The 14,226-nt window shown below is 50.3% G+C and overlaps 2 protein-coding genes across 6 annotated transcripts in view; one reads left to right on the top strand and one right to left on the bottom strand.

Moving 5' to 3' along the window:
• Positions 1–775: 775 nt before the first annotated feature.
• C11H9orf78 (chromosome 11 C9orf78 homolog) lies at positions 776–9,641 on the bottom strand. 2 transcript variants are annotated; one of them, XM_055399698.2, is made up of 9 exons: positions 9,486–9,641; positions 9,066–9,125; positions 6,685–6,736; positions 6,480–6,550; positions 5,914–5,991; positions 5,166–5,363; positions 4,043–4,179; positions 3,842–3,940; positions 776–1,428 (listed from the first exon to the last, which is right to left on the bottom strand). In XM_055399698.2, exons 1-9 carry the CDS (start codon positions 9,566–9,568, stop codon positions 1,337–1,339), a joined length of 870 nt encoding a protein of 289 aa, XP_055255673.1. In that variant the 5' UTR covers positions 9,569–9,641; the 3' UTR covers positions 776–1,336. The 2 variants fall into 2 exon arrangements, with proteins under 2 accessions (XP_055255673.1, XP_055255674.1); XM_055399699.2 differs by lacking the exon at positions 6,685–6,736 and having other exon boundaries at positions 9,071–9,125; positions 9,486–9,640.
• A 112-nt stretch (positions 9,642–9,753) lies between these two features.
• The window catches only part of USP20 (ubiquitin specific peptidase 20), a 43,384-nt gene continuing 38,911 nt past the window's right edge, over positions 9,754–14,226 (top strand). For 3 of the 4 annotated variants that reach the window (XM_055399552.2, XM_055399549.2, XM_055399551.2), the window contains exon 1: positions 9,754–9,887. The gene's annotated coding sequence lies outside the window, so the exon portion shown is untranslated. Of the gene's footprint in view, positions 10,011–14,226 lie in introns of all 4 variants that reach the window. The other variant, XM_055399550.2, reaches the window with a different exon arrangement.

Here is a 14,226-nt window from a genome sequence, read left to right as displayed (position 1 = left end):
TTACCCCCAGCAAGGGATCCAACCCGTGTCTCCTGTTTTGGCAGGGGGATTCTTTACGACTGAGCCACCTAGGAAGCCCTAATCTTGTGTAGGATTCTCAACTATTGGAATTTGATGCTCTTCTTATGATTAGATTGGAGATACGGGTTTGGGGGAGGATTATACTTTACAGAGATGCCATTTTTATAACATCATATCATAGGTACATAACATCAGCGTGATTTATGACTGCTGAAGTTGACCTTCCTCACCTGGATAAGGTGGTGTTGGTCAGGTCTCCCAGGTAACAGTTACTTCATTCATTCATGATTTTCAGGATCTCCTATGGCCTAGATCCTGGGGATTGAAGAAAAAAAATGAGGTGCAGGTGAATCCTGCCTTCACTGACCTTTCATCTGAGTGAAGGGGAAGAACAGAAAATCTCTCACAGATGAGAAAACAGGCTCCAAGGCAAACGGATGTGTCCAGGGATTTAATAAAAAAGCTGTGAGCTGGACTCAGCTCTGACTCCAAAGCCAAATGTCACTAATCACACGATACCTGATTTAAATCAGCCCAGGAGTCAACCAACCTGTTCTTTCCTCATCACAACCTGTGTAACTACCTCACGAAAAGCGACACCACAAGTGGCACCAAAGCTCATAGCTCAAAGGTTGGTGCCTATCCCAAATGAGGAAAACCCCTCTCAGTGACTGAACTTCGCTTTTGAGTTGCCCAACCCCAGAACACATGATCTGAGTCACTGCTGGTGCAAGGAGACGCAAAACAAGTAAGGCTGGGTCCATTTCATATTTAATATTTAAATGCTTAAAATGATAGAAATTACTTTTTCTTTCTTTAATGAAAAGAAACATAACTGTAAAAGTCAGAAAATACTAGTGTTCCTTTGATCATCTAGATTTTTCTCCTTTCAGCTGGATCCACTGTAAAGAAGGAGGCATTTCTGAATCTCACTCCAGATATTAGAAAGCAAGAGACAGAGACTGCATATAATAAAAGCCCAACCTAAAGGATATTATCTCACCCTGAAACACAGAGCTGTTTCCTCCTGACCCAGGACAAATATTAAGAGAAAGTCAACATATTTACAAACAAGATTTAATAATTCTCACAAGACTAGTTTGCCCGCAAATAAGAAAACTACACATTGTTTCAAAAAGTTACAAATTCAATGCCTGAAAATCCCACAGGTAAGCAGCGGGGCTGACAGTCTGTTCTGGGAGCCATCTGCGAGCCAACGAGCAGGCTTCTGTCTGGGAAATCTTTTATCATAGGGGTAAAGGGAGTGGGCAGCAGTATTTACATCCCACACTGCACATCTCCCCATTTCACCTCCCTAGTACCTCCTGTTCATCTTCTTGAACTTCTCGTAATGATAATCATCCGTGGCCTTCTCATTAGCAGGACGCTTGCGGTTGGGCGGGGACCCTGAGAAGGAAGAGAGGAAAAGCTGTTTGTCACACTGGGAGCCACTGACAGGCTTAGCTCTGCACAGGCTAGGACAACCATGCCTGTGTCTCACTCTCGAGAGGCGCCCCAATGCCTGCCCTGGCCAACAGGAACACAGGAGGGCCTCAGTAAGTACGTGTTACCGAGTGGAGAGCAACAGGCAGAGTGGAGTCAGGCGCCAGCTGAAATGTGCGGACTTTGGGTTAGACCAGGTGAGCAGCAGAGTCCCCTGGGCTACAAAGAGATCCAACCAGTCCATCCTAAAGGAGATCAACCCTGAATATTCACTGGAGGGATTGATGCTGAAGCTGAAGCTCCAATACTCTGGCCACCTGATGCAAAGAGCTGACTCACTGGAAAAGACCCTGATGTTGGGAAAGACAGAGGGCAGGAGGAGAAGAAGGCGACAGAGGATGAGATTTTTAGGTAACATCACTGACTTGAATGGACATGAGTTTGAACAAACTCCAGGAGATAGCAGAGGACAGGGAAGCCTGGTGTTCTTCAGTCCACTGGAGTCACAAAGAGTCAGACATTACTCAGCAATGAACAATAACAAATTCAGCAAACTCTCAACTGCACTGAGAGTCTGACTAGGTGTCAGGCATGGCACAGATGTTTTTAGACATGACTTTCTTTCACCTGCCCAGAAATCCCAGCAGGGGCATGTTACCATCTCTCCTCAGAGAGGTTAGCTGACTTGCTCAAGGTCACTCAGAAAGTGACAGGAAGCTAAGCGTTGAACCCAAATCTGGTGCCTCTAAAATCTCTGTTTAACAGATATTAATCCAACCAGTCCATTCTAAAGGAGATCAATCCTGGGTGTTCATTGGAAGGACTGATGCTAAAGCTGAAACTTCAATACTCTGGCCACCTCATGCGACGAGTTGACTCACTGGAAAAGAGTCTGATGCTAGGAAGGATTGGGGGTGGGAGGAGACGGGGATGACAGAGAATGAGATGGCTGGATGGCATCACCAACTCGATGGACATGAGTTTGAGTGAACTCCGGGAGTTGGTGATGGACAGGGAGGCCTGGCGTGCTGTGATTCATGGGGTCGCAGAGAGTCGGACACGACTGAGCGACTGAACTGAACTGAACTGAATAACAGAAAACTCTTTGGGAATCAAAGACTACTCGGCCAAAGTGTTACAGGAAATAGTTTCTGAAGTAGGAAGGAAGAACCAGAGAAGTCTCAGTAAATGTAGCATTTCCTAAGAATTGTCCCATTGTTGATGAAAAAGATGACACTGCCTGGTGCTAAGAGCACGTGGGGAAGGGCACTGCTGGCTACGGCTGGTGGGAAAACGCTTCCAGAGGATCATTTTGTCGAGTTCTCAGAAGGCAGCGTTAAGGACATGATGGAGTCAAGGATGATCATCATTAAATAGGGAAACATGGGAAACAACCTGAGTGTCTCGCCAGAGGGAAGCTGTTAGACTAAAGGATGTCTGCCTGGACGGACCGTGATATGCCCATTGAAAGGGAAAATGTAATTTACGGTCATGAAGAAACAGGCAGAGGACAGACACTGAAGCGCAGTGATACCCTATTAAGTATGTATACAATGTATGTGTATTTTTTTTAAAGTCGGGAAGGTTACACAGTTGGCCCTTGGTATCCATGGGTTCACCAACCAACCCCAGGATGTGCAGTGCTGCATTTGCCACTGCTGTTGGTTGGCAGCCGTGGGTACCGAGGGCTGACTGTGGAACTTGAGCTTGAGCATCCACGGATTCTGGTGTCAGCAGCAGGTCCTGGAACCAGGCCCCTGAGAATACAGAGGGTTAACGCTACGTAACAATGTTTTGTATACCAGAAACTAAGACGGCAGTGGAAAGCAATTGTGTTACAACTGAAAAAAAAAAAGAACCCACTGTATAGTTCAGGGAAAAAAAGGATCTACTGTACAGCACGGGGGACTATACTCAGTATCCTGCAAGAAACCATAACAGAAAGGACTGTGAAAAAGAACACGCATAGGTATGTGTAACTGAGTCACTGTGCTATACAGTGGAAGTTAATGCAACACTGTACATAAACTATGCTTCAATAAAATAAATTTTAAAAATAAATGTTAACCGCAGCCTTCTTTGGGTGGTGAAATCATAAGTAACTTTTGTTTTTGGTTATTCAAGTTTTCTGAGCCTCTGTTATATTTGATAGCCCAGTGGATCCTTAGAGCAACCCCAACTGGTACATTTGATTACCAACCCCATTTTAAAGGTGAGGAAACTGAGGCTTGGAAAGGGGATGGCACATAACCATGGTCCAGAGAAAGAACTGGAATCCAGATGCCTTGGCCCCAAAGCCCAAGCGCTGCCCCTCCCCACCTCCACAGACCCTGGGCCACGGCCGCCCCCAGCGGCCCGAGGCCCCTGCTGTACTCACGCTCAGGCTCCGGTTTCTCTGTGTCCCCAACTCGCAAGGGTCGGGCTTTGGGCTCCTCTTTGTTTCTCCGTATGGGAGCGTTGAGCTCCTCGTGGTAAACTGGACCGAAAGAGACCAGGGGGCGTGTCAGACAGAACGGGGGCCCAGGGAGCTCAGCCCAGGGGTGCGGGTGGAGCCGCCTCTCTGGGACGCGGCGCTTACATCGGTTGTGCTGCACGTAGTTCACAGCCATGTTGGTGGGCACGAAGGAGGTCTCGCTGTCTTTCTTCTTGTTCTGCTGCTCAGCCAGCAGACGGGCCTTGGCGTCCTCCGTGGAGATGATGTTTTTTATTTTCGCACTGTGGGGAGAGAGGGGCCACATTGCAATTAGAGCTCTGCAACTGCGGGCCTCAGGTGGAACTGACTGGCAGGGCTCGAAGCACCCCCGCCTCCCCGCTCAGCTGCGTGAGGGTGTCACCCTTCTCAGGGCGCACTCCTGCAGTTCACCAACTCCCCTGCGGCCAAAGCGCCGCAGCGCTCCCACAGCATCGGAGGCGCAGAACTTACTCTCTTCCGATCAAGGGAACTGAGCCAGAGGGCAGGTGAGCTCCCTGAGGCTCAAAGCCAGCGAGGCCAGGAGGGGGCGAGAACCCAGACGTCTCCCAGCTTTCTACCACACCTGAAGAAGATTCTGACCCCATATTTCCTCCACAAAAGTCCCCTTTTAGAGCAGACGCTCTGTAGTTAAAATGAAAGGAGGATCACGAGGTGGGTGAACTTTATCACTGTTCCTGCTGAAGAGAGCAGGAAACTACAAGGACCTATTGGAAGAACTGTGAACAAAGGCTAAATAAAAACAAACACTTTCGGAACTTCCCAAGTGGTCAGTGGTTAAGAATCCACCTTCCAATGCAGGGGACTTGCGTTTGATCCCTGGTTGGGAAACAGATTCCACATGCCATGGTAAGCCCATGTGCCACAACTAGAGAAAAGCCAGCATGTCACACGAAAGATCCAGAATGCTGCGACTAAGACCCGAAGCAGCCAAAGAAATAAACAAATATGAAAGAAAAACCAGAAGGAAACTATCCTTCTACTTTATAAAATAAAACAAATACTTTTGTTTTTGGTGGTAACAGTCCCTTGTGTCTTTAACTGCTCTGATCAACCCAAAGAAACTCTGGGCAGCAACCATGTCAGCAGGCCAGAGAGGGTAAGTTTGTATCTGCGGGTTTCCAAGGAGACAGGTTAAAAAACAGCCCCCTTAACTGTTAACTGGAAAGCAGAGAGCTGGCCCTTCTGCCTAGGGGCGGGAGAGAGGTGCGACCGTGGGTCTGAAACTCACTCGATGCCAAGGTCCACCTCGGGGATGCCGCTCAGCATCTGGTTGGACAGCATCTCCTCCGTCTTCTTTGCCGAGGAAACCCGGATGTTTTCCGGCAGCTCATAAAGGCAATCCTCTGCATTCTTTGGCTTGACTTTCTGTTCCTCGTGTTCCACGATCCCTTTCCGCTTCTTCAGCTCTGTCTCAATGTACTTCATCCTGAAACGAGATACCCGCAGGCCTCAGGGAGGGGCAGGACAGCTCCAACCCTGTCCCAGAGCCATGATGGGTGATGATGAAGTTGTCGTCATTCCACGGAGAAGTGAGAAAAATAAAAATAACTTTTGAGTTTTTAAATCAAGCTAAAATTTTTCAATTTAAAGCACCAAACTATATAATGACATCCTGTCCCACCACATCATGTGTAAGTTTCTTTGACGGCAGTTTTTATTTAACAGCCTTGGTGGCAAAAGGAAAAATAGGCAAGTCCAATGTTTCTCCCTGCAATTTTCTTTAGGGGATGGGATGAGAATATTACTAGCCAAGGAATCTAAAAATTCTAAGAACCACGTTCTTAAAGAATTCTTGATTCTTGACAATTCAAAATTCTCAAGCCTGAGATGGTGGGGTAAGGGGGACCATGGACACAAGAGGGGTCAAATTTGCTGTTTTTGGATAAGATTAGAAATGTCATGTGACTAAATGTCTTAGACACTATCTGGCTGGAGCCCACTCCCAATCGCTCACTGCTGAAAAGACTGACACCTACATGTCGGCGTCCTCGTCCCTTCGGTTGGTTTCTGCGGAAAATGACGTCCCCAGGTGGAGGTCTTCCTCTTCGCTGATCCTACAAAAAAGAGAACAGTGAAGGAGAGCCTCAGAGTCACAGATAAATGAGGCTGAATATGATGCTACATGAATAAAAGAAGTATGCAATGAAATGGACAACATCCTGTCCATGGTTGGAAAAAAGTAAGACACACATATAACATGTAACCAGAAGGACTCCAGGAATATACACAAGCACACTGGCGGCCTCTGGAGATACTTCAGGGGGAATGAGTAAATAGATTTATTTTTCACTTTTGCATTGCTTGTATTATTTTGGTAATTGTGTTTCTACGTTTTTCCTGAAAAAGAGGTGCCTACCTACATCACGCTAAGTTAACTTTTGAGGAGTTTCTGTTTTCTTTTGTGTTTAAACAACATACTCTTCACAGAGTACAAAGGGTACTTCAAGTCGTATAAAATCTGCAGCAGGCCCCAGCTCCCTGGAGGAACACAAACCCAGGCAGGCGGTGCAGGTATTTGTATCTGGGACCGTTTTGCACGTACTTATCTTTGCCTCTTTCCTTTAGTTTCTTCATGTCCACCATCCCGCCTGTCTTCATCTGAAAGGGATCATCCTGCAGAAAGCAAACAGCGGAGAAGCAGTATCTATGTAACTCGCAGCGGAATGTCTTGTTTTTAAAGAAAACTCAGTCACCCGCTGAAGAGCAGTCACACCTTCCCACTGCCCAGGGAGGGTCCCACAACTCACCACCAGAGTGGTCTCTTCGTGTACCTTTTCTCCCACCAGCAGGGCAACAGCACTGAGAATAACCAAAAGCAGAGGGGAGAGAGAGAGAAATGGCACAGTTCAGAGATGAGGAGAAACATTTAGGAAGTCTGTACCATTAGTGCAGGGTTAAGATTTGAGGAGTGGACACCAAAGTCAGATGGAAAAGCCTACAAAATAACGGGGATCAAGAGACACCGTAGGGACTTCCCCTGTGGTCCAGTGGCTAAGACTCTGCACCCTCAGGGCGGGGGCCCTGGTTGGGGAATTACCCCACACGCAGCAACTGAGAGTTTGCTTCAGTGATGACTGAAGATGCCATGTGCCACCACCAAGACCTGGTGCAGCCAAATAAATAGAATAAATGTTATTAAAAATAAAAGAGAGAGACAGACGCTCTAGATGCTAGAGGTGGGGGCAGTGTTCACCTAAGTGGCACACTTTCCGACAAAGTCATTTGGCATTATCTTGGCTTAGAAACCTCAATTCTAAGATTCTGCCTTCACGGAAAATGAGGCTAAAGACAAGTGTAGGAAAAAACTATCGCAGCCTTATTTGGGGGTGAAATTTTGCACAATGACCTACACATCCCAAAATAGAGGAGGTAAGCTAAATAACAGTATGTATGTCTGGTGGAATATTATGCAGCTATTAAAAAGGTTTTCTGGGGAAAGATTACCCACAATGTGGATGAATACCCACAATATCATGAATTGAAAATACAGTAGTTCCCCCCCTTAGCTGTGTTATCACTTTTCACTTATCTACGGTCCAAAGATACTAAATACAAAATTCCAGAAATAAAAAATCCCTAAGTTTCAAATTATCTCTCAGCCATTATGAACAGCGTGATGAATCTCTGCCCTCTTGCCTGGTCCGACAGAGGAGATTAACCACCCTTTTGTCCTGAGGGTCCACACTGTACACACGACCCACCCATCAGTGTGGGAAAAAATAGTCTGCATAAGATTCGATACTACTCAGGCATCCACTGGGGGTCTTGGAACATAGCCCCTGTGGATAAGAGGAGACTACTAAAGCACAGAATAAAAATAAGGCTGCTCACAGTCTTTACAAAAGAGAGAGAAAATAGACAGGGAAGACCATTAACTGTCAACACTGGTTACCTCTTTCTGGGAGAATTATAGGTACTGTTTATTTTCTTGATTATATCTTTCTAAAACTTTTCCAAAATCTTAAGAATCAGTGTGCATTTCACAATTAATTTAAGTGTAATAAAAACACTAATCTGGACTTCCCTGGTGGTCCAGTAGTTAAAGATCCACCCGCCAATGCAGGGGACATGGGTTTGATCCCTGGCGGGGGAAGATTCCACAAGCTGAGGGGCAACCAAGCTTGAGTCACAACGACGGAGCCTGCGTGCCGCGAGTCCAGGTGCCCCAGAGCCCGTCTTTTGAAACAAGCGAAGCTTCTACAACGAGAAACCCAAGCACTGAAACTAGAGAAAGCCCCTGCATAGAAACGGAGACCCAGCGCAGTCATCAGCTCAGGTCAGCCATTCAGTCATGTCCAGCTCTTCGCGAACCCATGAACTGCAGCACGCCAGGCTTCCCTGTCCATCACCAACTCCCAGAGCCTACTCAAACTCATGTCCGTCATGTCGGTGATGCCATCCAACCGTCTCATCCTCTGTCCCCTTCTTCTCCCGCCTTCAATCTTTCCTAGTATCAGGGTCTTTTCCAGGGAGTCGGTTCTTCATATCAGGTGGCCAAAGTATTGGAGTTAAAACAAAAACAAACCAAAAAACACAAGCAATGACCTGTAACTCTGGAAGAGGTGAAACTTGCTCAGTTGTGTCTTTGTGACCCCCATGGAATACACAGTCCATGTAATTCTGCAGGCCAGAATACTGGAGTGGGTAGCTTTTCCCTTCTCCAGGGGAATCTTCCCAACCCAGAAATCGAACCCAAGTCGCCCGCATTGCAGGTGGATTCTTTACCAGCTGGGCCACGAGGGAAGCCCGAGAATACTTGAGTGGGTAGCCTATCCCTTCTTCAGCGGATCTTCCAAACCCAAGAATCTAACTCGGATCTCAGGCATTGCAGGCAGATTCTTTACCAACTGAGCTATCAGGAAAGCCCATGGTAGCTGTGGAGCAAACTTCAAGACCACAAGGCTCAGGGCATGTCCTGGTTGAACATTTGCCAAAACAAAAACAAACCCACCAACGCCTGAATCCCTCTCCAGGCCGTACAAAGTGTAAAGTGTGTCAAGAAAAGGGGCTGTCTATGTCTGAGAATATATTTGTGACAACGACCCGGGCGAGGGGAGAGGAGCTGGGGGAGGTGCTGTCTCCGTCATCCCCTCCTGTTCTGGGTCCTCTTCTCCCAAGCGGTACCCACCTCACCCCATTGGGCCTCTTCCTCAAGTTCTGCACCTCTCGGGTCTCTTCCAGTTTTAATCTTAAAAGAGAAAAAAAAAAAAAAGGCAACGTACAGACTGAGATACCCTTCACGGAACTCAAAGAGTCAAAAGGCAGCTTCGACGGACACCAATGACTGGCCGTCGAGCCGCCCGCAGTGGTCCAGAGAGTGACTGCGTCTCGACCCACCAGGAGTCAGATCCACTTCGCATCCCAGGGCGCCCTTCCCAACCATGAGACCTTGGGGCGGCGGTCTCATCCCAGAAGCCTCGTTTTCTTCGTTCGCAGAGGGGTAACGACACCGCTCACAGCAATGGTATCAACGAGGTACCCGGCTGGTCGTGAGTCCCCCTAGGTTGCCTCCCTCTTCCTGCCCCGTAGGATCCCGCCCCAAACGCACCGAACCTCCTCTGAGTCCTGCTCGTCTTCCTCCGACTCCGAGTCGGCGCGGCGCCGACGGAAAGTCTTCCCGGTGACCGGCATAGTCTGACCGGCACCGCGGTCTAGAGCCGCCAAACCTCCGCGCCGAGATCAGAGAGCTACTTCCGGCGCGCGGCTGTAAGGTCAGAGCGCCGGCCCGGCCCGGCCCCGCCCCCAGCGCCGGCCCCGCCCCAGCGCCGGCCCCGCCCAGGCCCACACGCCCATCTGACCACGCCCCCGTCCGTGGCGTCGGCCTCTACCGATTGGGCATCTCGGGGGGAGGAGGCGGGGCGCGGCTGGCCGGGCCTCAAGACCCTGGGCCCGCGGCTCGGAGGGCGCGCTTGACTGACAGGCGGCGGTGGCGGCGCGGTTGCTACTGCAGGTGAGTTCCGGGCCGCCGCCGGCTGCTTCAGGGGACCGGGTCTCTCCGAGCAGGGGCGACCCCAGTCCTCCTTCGGGCCGGCGGGGACCTGGCCCTGCCTGGTGCGCAGAACGCCGCGGCCAGGTGAGCGGAGCCCGGGACCCCCCTTGGCCGCCACCGCCCTGACCCCTCCTCCGGCCGGCGCCCAGGGTATCTTCTCGGGCCCCGGGCGCCCCACTTCGAGCCCCTAGGGCTCACTGATTCTCCGGAACAGGGGGCGCCGTCTCTTTCATTTCTGCCTGGGCCTGACCCAGCGTTGAAAGCACGCTTGTGGCGTCTCGGACCGCTGACTTCTTTCCTCCGGGTCTGGGCCCTGACGTGCACTTTTCTTCTCCTGTAGGGACAAAAGATGACCACTTCTTAGCCGTGATGAATTAAAGCCCCGGCCCCGACTCCCCCGCTAACGATCGCTTCCAGCCACTTCTCCCGGAGGAGAGTCGTGTCTGGTGTTTTGAACCCACTCGGGAGGGTTTGAGGGCAGAGGGTGCTTGCTGACCGCTTCCCGGGACCTTCGGGGGCCTTGTTTTCGTCCTTTGTCACGAGGACTGTCGCTCTGGCCTCCGCCCCTTCTACCCGAGGATGCTCTGAGGATTAAGTTTATTTGAAAAACAGGAAGGATATAACTAAATGCATAAATAATGGCTTATGGGACATCTAGGAAGCCCTTATTAGTTTTCCTTTTTTCAATATGCTGTCTGTCCTTTCCTTAGCAAGAACCACCTCTTATTAAGCGCTTAACGTGGCAGGCACTGGACTCAGCATTATTTCACTAAACTCATCCAGCAATCCTAGGAAGTCGATTGAGTTATTGTTTCTCATTTTGCCAAGGAAGACACCAGGGCTCAGAGAGGCAGTATATACCTCAGGGAACACAGCTGGAAGGGGGGGCAGAAATCAGTTACAGGCCTCCCTCGCTGCACCTTGCGCACAGTACCTGGCACAGTAAGAGCTGGTTTTCTGCAGGTTCCCTCCTCAGGAAGACCATCCGGAAGTAGGGCAGCATTTCTGGAATGCCTTGCTGTGCTCTGTAACAGTCTCCTCTGAGGTTGCCGTCTTCTTCCATGTACTGAGACAGATAGTAGACTTGGGACTTGTTGGAACAGTCTTGTGGCTTTGATGAAAAGCCATAGTTTAAAAGTGTCCAGCTCTAGCCCTCTGCAGTCTGGTTCAACAAAACCCAGATGTTCGTGGGAGTCACTGGGCCCCTTGTCTGTGATGGAACTGCCGCAGGAACCCAGGGAGTGGACGTCTGCAGCTCTCACGCTCTCAGAGTTGGCTCCAATTTTGCCCACCCAGGAGCCCTCCCACCAGTGGGTACTGGACAGCACAAGGAGAGGGCTTCAAGGCCAAGGACATTCCTGCTAATATCCCAGGGAGGACCATCTGGTACAGATGTACTGTCCCTGCTGGGCAAGACCAGCATGCCCACTGATAACCTCGGTCTGATTGAGTCGAGTTTAGCAGAAGTGATGCTGCAGAAGTGGCAGGGGTGAATCTGGCAGCCTGTGGCTGGACTGAGGGGCTGCAGATCCTCTGAGCTTTGCTGGGCCTTTTAGGGGGTGGGTTGAAACTGCTTCTCGGAGGGAGCCTGTGGGAAATCTGAGTTCTCTTCAGTTCAGGGAAATGCTTTGTTTTTAGTTTGGTTTGAAGGTTTGGTTCTTGAAGAAAATGTCCAGGTTTGGCTTGAGTTTGGGTTCGTGCACTGGCTTCTGGAAACGAGTGAAGTGTGGGCTTGTCTCAGTAAGCATTAATGCCTAGGTCGATTTGGGAATCCAGCAAAATGATTGCAGCTCTCAGCCTGGCCATAGTAAGTTCATTGAGTGTTTGTAGGACAGACTTACTTATTCAGCAAATATTTACTGAGCTTTCAGTATACAGAAGAGGCACTGCTTTGGGTGCTTGAAATGCGTCAGGGAGCAAAAGAGACTAAAGACCCCCTGAACTCATGGACTTTATGTTCCAATAACCTGATAACTATGTAAAGATGTTAGAAGGTAATGCTATGGAGAAAAAAAATGTAGAACGAGAGGAGGGAATCAGGATCGAGAGAGAGAATTGACTTGCATTTTTAAATTGGTGTTCTGGTTTGTGGTTTGGTCAGTAACATGACAAAGCAGTGGACTGAATTGTAGGCCCTGGGTTCAAGGACCAGTTCTGCCAGCTTGCTGTGCGAGCCTGGACAGGAGCCTTTCCTTCTCTGAGGCAATTTTCCCACCAGAGCCCCTGCTCTACCATTCGCTGGTTGTGTGACTTCAGCATGAACCTCTCTAATCCTCCCCTGCATCGTGGTTTTAGGGGGTCCTGGTCTGAGTTTCTGCTTTTACTTACTCCAGGGTTTGCCGCTTCTCAGTGACCTGGGCCAGTCACTGCCTCTAGCCTGTCAGCCCCCAGGGACTGCCAGCATGGAGCAGCCATAACCCCAATTAATGGACTCTTACGGACCCTTGGACAGAGTGCAGTACCGGGCTTCAGGCCGTGCAAGGATGTAATCTAAACTAAGGAACTGAAATTGAGCAGAAAAAAGTGCTGTGTGAAGAATGACTCAGAAGAAGTGCTTGTGAGGAAGGCCAGGGGAAGCCACCCTTGGGGTGTGGGCATTTGGGTTCGAGGAGGTGAAGGTCATCATCCCCACTCCAAGCTGTTTGGCAGCTGGTAGAGCTGACAGTTCAGAGCACTGACTTCGGGGCAGGCAGTCCTGGGTTTGAATCCTGGCTCAGCTGCTCTGTAGCTGTGTGACCCCCAGCCAGTTACTTCCCCTCTCTGAGCCTCAGCCTTTCCTCTTTTAGTGATGGAGGCGAAGATGGTATTTTGCTCTCAATGTTGCCTGACCTCCAGGGTGATCGTGAGGATTTCGTGAGGTCTGTTAGTATCCGTTTCCAGGTCACAGGGCCATCCTGAATCGGGGCAAGCAGAACTTGGCAAGAAAGAAGGGCTGAGGGTCCTGCCTTGAGAGTTGGAAGGACGGTGCACTTGACGTATTAAGTCTGGTTAAAGAGAGGAATTTGGGGGCAAGGGGGTAGCTTGGAAGTAGAGTGGGGAGAAGGCAGGAGGGGGAGGGAAAGGGGCCATGTTTTGGGGGGTAGAGGGGAGCATGGAAAGGTATGGGCACAGATGTGTCGGGTGGCCAGTGTGTTGAGGATCAGGGCAGGGGGTGTCCTTGTGTTGGTGGCAGAGTTGGCAGCATCGCCTTTAAATCCTGAGGAGCTGGGCTGTCAGCTGGCAGGAGGATGTAGCCAGAACCTCCAGGAAGTTGATGAGTAATGGGCCCCTGAGGCCTGGTCTCAGTGGTGGTGCCAGGCCCAGATGTGCTGCCTCACTGCCTGCGCCCCTGTGTGGGGCTGAGGTGGGGGTGACTTTCCCCATCAGTCCACAAAGGCCCTGAGGAGGGGGGGACTCGCCCCTCCTTGTTCAGGATGAAGAAGCCTCTTAGACGTCTTATCCAGGGCCTGCAGTGGGCAGGCTCTCTGCCAGACCTGCCAGCCTGCCTCCTCTCCTCCTGCTTTCCCATCGCCGCGAGGAGGTGGGTCTGGTGGGTCGGGAGGGAGAGGTGCCCGGGTGTCTGTAGTGGAGGCGCAGCCCCTTGGCTGGCATCTCGAATACCAGCTACGGGGCGGTGACTCTTAACAGCACCATGGAGCTGCTGCTCTCAAGAGGGCCTGTGCCCAAATACAGGCCTCCCCGCAGTGGGGGTTTCCTTTCTTTTTGCTGCTGCTGCTAAGTCACTTCAGTCGTGTCCGACTCTGTGTGACCCCATAGACGGAAGCCCACCAGGCTCCCCCATCCCTGGGATTCTCCAGGCAAGAACACTTCTTTTTAGTCTTTATTAAACACCTGCTGTGTCCTTGCCATTTATTTTGCACAGTGAGAAGGATGGGAAGGCGGACCCCACTGGCTCCCTTCCCGCTGTCCCACTCCCTTGCTCTGTGGTCTTGGGCAAGTGGCTTCCCATCTCAGAGCCTCCATCCTTCCTCCGTAAAATAAGGAGGTCCTTACCTGAGAGTGTGTAGTGAAGTGCTGCGCATCATGCCTGGCTCAGAGTAGGCACTCAGTCCTGGAGCTCCTGTTGTTGAGCTGCTGTTCAGTCGCTCAGGCCTGTCCGACTCTTTGTGACCCCGTGAACTGCAGCACGCCAGGCTTCCCTGTCCATCACCAACTCCCAGAGCTTGCTCAAGCTCATGTCCGTTGACATGAGTTAAGGTTACCTTTTCCAAAAGACCGTTCCCTGCTCCCATCTTAAGTGAGATAAAAGGAATCTTTAAAAAGTTTCTATTTTGATCATGTAAGCGCCTGTTCAGTGTTT

This window comes from Moschus berezovskii, chromosome 11 (genome assembly GCF_049115385.1).
Source record: "Moschus berezovskii isolate FMDL1 chromosome 11, NW_MosBer_1.0, whole genome shotgun sequence".
Taxonomy (NCBI): domain Eukaryota; kingdom Metazoa; phylum Chordata; class Mammalia; order Artiodactyla; family Moschidae; genus Moschus; species Moschus berezovskii.
Note: the sequence above shows the minus strand (reverse complement) of the source record. Positions and strands in the feature narration are given on the sequence as shown.